At 22.9% G+C, this 6425-nt stretch overlaps 1 protein-coding gene across 1 annotated transcript in view; it reads right to left on the reverse strand.

The window, feature by feature from the left end:
- LOC129610930 (uncharacterized) overlaps nucleotides 1-4671 on the reverse strand; it is an 86924-nt gene extending 82253 nt beyond the window's left edge. Inside the window, exon 1 of the mRNA XM_055523760.1 lies at nucleotides 4178-4671. Within this exon, the coding sequence (XP_055379735.1) occupies nucleotides 4178-4244 (67 nt within the window). The 5' untranslated portion in view covers nucleotides 4245-4671. The remainder of the gene's footprint in view (nucleotides 1-4177) is intronic.
- Between the last annotated feature and the right edge of the window lie 1754 nt (nucleotides 4672-6425).

Here is a 6425-nt window from a genome sequence, read left to right on the forward strand (position 1 = left end):
AAAGAAAATTAGCATAATCTGGATTATTTCGCAGTTTATCAATTTTTCTTATAGTTTTGTTACAAATAAAGAAGTTAAAAAATAAATAATAAAATTATAAAAAAATTATTATTTCTGTACAAGGTGTGCGAGACATAAAAATTTGTAAAATTGTTGTCAAAAATAGTAAAATAATTTTAAATTTTAGAAAAGCGGTAAAAAGGTTATTACTAAAGTTTTTGAGTGATTGGCACAATAAGGTAAGTTAAGCAACTCCATACGCGCACATTAATCTATGTATGTGTCCGCTGTTCAATAATTCTCATTAAAATTTTTATAATCTGTAGAGTTGTCTGTATAAATGTTGTTATTTTTGTTTGCCCAGCTTTATAATTTCCCGTTGCATTTTGAATTAATCAATTTTTATAAATTGTTTAAAATTTCAAATAGGGAACCAGTGACTTCAGTTCAATAAGAATTTAAAGAGTGATTTCGTGAAATTTCAGTGATATCGTATCACCATAAGCTGTATTGTGTATTATAATCGTATTACCACAGTTTTGAAGTCAAAATATATTTGGTTCAACTTTTCTAACTCAATCAATTAATTATTTTATTCGTTTAATACAGAGTATTATATACTGTAAGTATATTGTAGGACACCCTGTTATTAACGTATTCAGTGTATAAACTAATTTTTTATTTGCTGAGTAATTTTTTAAAATCAAAAAATATAAAAATAATAAACTGCAAAAAAATCATACAAAAAAAAAATAAAAAAACTAAATCTAAATTCATATAAAAAAAAACAAAACTAGTTGGAGAGAATTTATTTAACAAGAAAAAGTGTAATAAAATTAAACAATGCGAAGGCGTGAAACTTTGGCGCGAGGTCATTTTCATCTAGACTTGTATAAATGTATAAAGCAAATGTACATGCTCGTACGTACATTATATAATATACGAGTATTTAATTTTATTTCACACATGTACTTTAAAAAATATTTTAATATTCATTTCATACATATGTATGTATATTACTTTTGTATCATTAAATTTTTACATAAAACAAAAAATATGAATAAAGAATGAATTGTGCTTATTTAATAAAGACAATGGCGGTATATGGCGGCTTGCAATAACTCTTGGCGATGATTGTACATTTACATACAATCAAACACTTTTAAAAATAACAGTCTTTATATCGTAATTTTAGAGATTTTTCACATTTTGAAATTATAACTATAATCTTCAAATTCAATAGTTTTTTCTCAATCCCAGACTTGTAAAACAAATTCAGTTACGTTTTTTGTTTGAATCACAAAACAAAAGATTTTATTTATTTAATTTGGCTTTATAATTTTTTTTTTGTATTGTATAACAACTGCATAAATAATTTAATATTGAGAAACGAAAATGAAATTTTAAGAATTTCATTTAATACTTTGAAACTCATTTTAATTAAGCATGAAAATTATTTTAATTATAGTTGAATTTTGAAATGTATTTGAGATAAAAATACAAGGAGTGAAAATTATAACATTATTAATTATTTCAATAATAATATTTGAAAATTGTAAAGAAAACATATGCCGTTGCCTTATTCATTGTCTTAATAATTATTATTGCAATTGTATAACAATAATAGGCGTCAGATATGAAATAAAGAAAATAAGGAAAAAAAAACAGTAACGGACTGATAAAAAAAACACCTAAGCAAAAGACTAACCTTGAAAAATTTAACAACCTGAAAAATAATTCATTGAACTCTACTTAAAAGAATCGCTAAAAAAATAAAAGAAAAAGAACATTTTCTTTACTGCCAAATATTCAGTTGTTGAATTTGCAATTTGAGTTCAACAATTTTCTGTTAAACTTAATGAAATTATAATATAGTTTTCTTTATCAAATTAAATAGAATAATTTTGTTGAAGCTCATTTTTCATTTGGTAACCTTGAAATATCGTATATTACGTAAATATCTTGTAGCAAAACACTGTTAATATTTTAATTTTAGAAAATTTTGAACTTTTTTCTTTTATGAGTGTTATAAAAATTTCAGCTGCCTCTAGTCATCTTAAATATCTTGCGATTTTATTAGTCATCTCTTATATTATATTCTCATTTTTTTGCTGTTTTTAATAGATCATAAAACAAATTATTAAAATAATTAAAAAACGATCATGTTGTAAAAAATTATTATAGGTTCTTTATAAATATTTATTAATAGGTGAAATAAAATTTTTTTCATTCGAATTTAGGTACAAAATATTAAAATTCCCATAATATTCAATTTCATTCATCGTTATTAACAAATAACTAAAAAAATTAATTTTACTTTTTAGCAAAAGCAGAAAGAAAAAAAAAATAAACAAAATATAAAAAATGCAAATTTTATGCTAATTTTTAATAATTTTATTTATTTTTTGTATTTTTTCAAAATTATCGAAATAAAAAGTTTCTCTTTTAAGTCTTTTGTAATTGACACAAAATCTAAAGCATACAAACATGTGTTTTTTATTTATAAATTATTCATAAATTTTTAAATACAAAATATCGCAAAAATTTTGTACAAGTGGTACAAACATTCAACTAAAAATATTATTAATTTCTCTCTTTTTTTTGATAAGAGAAAAAATGGAACCAAGAACTTTTAATTTTCTACCTCCAATTTTGATTTTTAAAAAATCTTTCTACCCAGTAAGTAAAATTTCCAGGGAAGGAATATTTTCAACTTTTATATGGTTTGTGTCTTTGAAAACTCAATATATTTTTAAATACGTATACAGAAAATTGTACCAAAGCCGTATTTTTAAATTTCCAATAAATTTTTAAGGTTTCCGCCTTTGAGATTTTTGAACATTCTTTCGATTTCCACATAGTAAAAACTCATTTTGGCCGAACACAACACAATATTTTGAAATTTAAAAACAAACTCATTATTTGATTTACTAACTCACACAGGAAAATAAGAATAGAATAAGAATAATCTTGTAGATCGGAAATGTTAGAAAATTTTCGTCTTCCATACAATAAAACCTACGTATCCCGTAAAAACAGCTCAATTTGTAACAGAACGTTAGTCACTTGCAATTCTTGACTGTGGCAATTTTATTGTATTTCTTTAAAATTTCTCTGCATTTCAGAACCCATAATAATTTGCATTTTATTCAGTAGAATATCAAAATAAATTTTTTTCAGTGTAATCACGCAAATTCAAAAAAAAAATTTATTTAAATAGTTATATCTTCTTTTTATTTTTTTCAATACATCTTTTTATTACTTCATTTTTTATCGTTGTACCTATAAGTTTTTTTTTCCTTTCTTCTTTTCAACTTCTTACTTTGACAATGGTAATAACAAGTAGCCATAAAGAAATATACATATACATATTATATGCTATATGGTCAAAACAGCAAAAATTATAAACAAAATTAAATAATAAATATGGACGAAATCAATAACAAAAACCAAAACAAAAAAAAAAAATTAAAAACAACTATGGCCAAACGATTAAGAAACCTGGTTTTCCACAATAAAAATATTATTGCGAGCAATTCATATAAGAATAAAAGTACAATACACACAAACGTATACAATTTATTGAGTTTATAATAAATAAATAAAAATAAAATAAATAAAAGAGCATATACGATGACATCATAATCACCACTACTTAATCAATTTATATAAAAAGAAACAAGAAAAAAAAACCGTATAAAATTTATGAAATATAACAAAAGTAAAACAAAAAAAAAAGGTCAAATTTGACTGACAAGGATCAGGTAAGTAGATTATAAAAAAAAATTGTCGGTATCTATATAGATAAGTTGAATAAAAGCACATTGTATCGAGTAAGAAATTCAACAAGCGAGATGACATAAATTTTTATAGCATGCGAGATAAAAAAAAAAGTAGAGTATAAACTTTGACATTTTAAAAAAAAAATTTTTACTTTCAATTTTATTTTTTGTCTCTTTTTTTTTTAATTTGCAACATTGTTGATTTGACAGTTTTACAAAATGCAACAAGCAAAAAAATTGCCATTCCTTTTACTTTTAACCTTTTAAATTAATATTTTTTTTAATTATATTCCACCACAATAGTGTAAAACACAGATTTTTATTAATTTATTTTAAATTTAAATTAAAACAAATTCAAGAAATTCAAGAAAGAGACCATATTGAGAAACACTTACCTTTCGATTCCGTAAATCCAAATGAGATTCCAATTAAAAAATATATACTTGCTATTTTTAACTTCATATTGAAATATTTTACAATAATTATAAAATTATTTGAATTTTAATTAAAAATATATGAGAAACTGTTGCAAAAAAAAATAATTTTTAAAATTTTTTTTTTATTTTTTCCTCTCCTCAAATTCTTATTTTTTATTAATTTTTTCAGCTAATAAGTTGTAACACAATTTATTTTCGTTTTCGAATTTTTTATTCAATGCCGAATATCTTTACAATTCTATATACATTAAATAAATTTAAATTAATTAATACAATTAAAACTTTAATAATATTAAAAATTTACAAATTTTAATTGGTTTTCAATATTATTCACTTTAATTACATATAGAAATTACATAAGAAAAGAAAAACGAAAAAATTAAAAAAAAAATTTTTTTTTAATGAAACCCGTACACACTTGTTATCCCATTAACCGCACTCTCAATACTAAATTTTCTATAAAAAAATTATTTAAAAATTGTGCACCAACCACTCTAGAAAAATATTCAAAATAAAATGAAAAAAAAAAAGATCGCACATGCATAACGTCATACTGGTGTTTTCGTTTAAAAGTTTACTTTATTTCTGTTTACCTTCACAATACTTGTATAATAGTCGTAACAGTCGTAGCAACTATGTATTTTCAAATGTATAATGAAGAAAGAAAATCATCACTACTATGGTGAACTTAAAATTATTGTTTGTTCGCTATTTTCCTTTCTTTTTCTATATTATTTTGTTACTTCATTATTTTGCAATATGGTGAGAAAAAAGTTAAAACATTAAAAGTGAGTAAAATATTCAAAGTGGTGGGTTCGTATTTTGCATGTTGAACAAAAAAATATCACATGATATTTTTTTTTTATTTGATTAAATAACTGAGAGATTTTGCAATAAAAAGCTTTAACACTCTTGTTTAGTGTTTTTTTTTTTAATTTTTCTCTCGTTTTAAAGTTTTTTTTCGATATTTTTTTGCGGTATACCGCCTTTTTTTACAATATTTTGATTGATTCGAAAAGTTTCAATTATTTACTATGCTATCTTTTGTATCTTTATTTTCTCATTTTTAATTTATTTAGTTTGTTTGTTTGTTTTTATAATATTTTTGAAACACTGAGAAAAAATATATTAGTAAGTATTTTAAAATTATATATTCTTAATTTAGTTATCTTAATTTCGAAATGAGAATAATGTTATCTAGCAATGCAATGTTACTAAAATTTGGAAGTTACGGTTCTATACATAAGTTTTTAATATAAGTTTATATAAGCCACCAGCTAACCAATTGCGCGTCAGAAATGTTTAAGAATTCCGGGGACCTTAAGATCTCATCAGAAATCACGATGTGGCTTCCTGATTAATTTCTTTTTTAATCTACTAAAATTTTAATTTTTTACCGGACCTGTGGCATCAGATGGCTGATTCAAACAAAAATTTTAAAGAACAAAAGTTGAACATCTTGCCGAGTCATTTTCAAGAAAACTCCGTGTTATCGTATTTGTCGACTTTAAACTATTTTAATATAACAGAGCTCAAAAGTTTTCGAAGGATTGTTTCTAAACAATCAAATTAATGTCGAATATTTTGTAATCGAATTAATAGTGTATAGTAGTTAGTAGTCCATGAATGACACTCTGACAGAAATACCTACATAAATTTTTATAATAATATAGAACTTACATTAATTGCTATATAAACTTATATATTCTAGATTTCATATATATTTGGCATGCACCTTTGAGGCAATATAATTTCCAGAAGTGCATTTCATTAAAGTCGATATACGAGTACAAATAAAATATACAAATAATATACAAATTATATGATTGATGAAAAGAGGAATTATTCCTTTGCCTTGTCTTTAACGATCTCTGCAATCAGAGAAAATATAAAAACTAATTCAAATGGTGAGTTTATCCTCCAGTTTATTATATATTCTTTTCATCTTATGATTTCAATGTCAATAAAAAAATTAAATTGCTTTAACCATCCGACTATTCCAAGAGAGTATTGCATAATATTATTTGAATTTTATTTCCTCCATATAATTTTATAATTGAAATTATTTATGTATGTATATACTAAAAAAAATTAGACAAGATTAATTTTTCACTGATTCTAAAAATACAAAAAAACGATTAACATATAAAATTCTCTTATGCTACATAAAAATAATTACAAAATACTATCATGATTAACCCGCACG

The sequence above is a fragment of the Condylostylus longicornis genome, unplaced genomic scaffold, assembly GCF_029603195.1.
Source record: "Condylostylus longicornis isolate FDR11 unplaced genomic scaffold, ASM2960319v2 ptg000048l, whole genome shotgun sequence".
Taxonomy (NCBI): Eukaryota; Metazoa; Arthropoda; class Insecta; order Diptera; family Dolichopodidae; genus Condylostylus; species Condylostylus longicornis.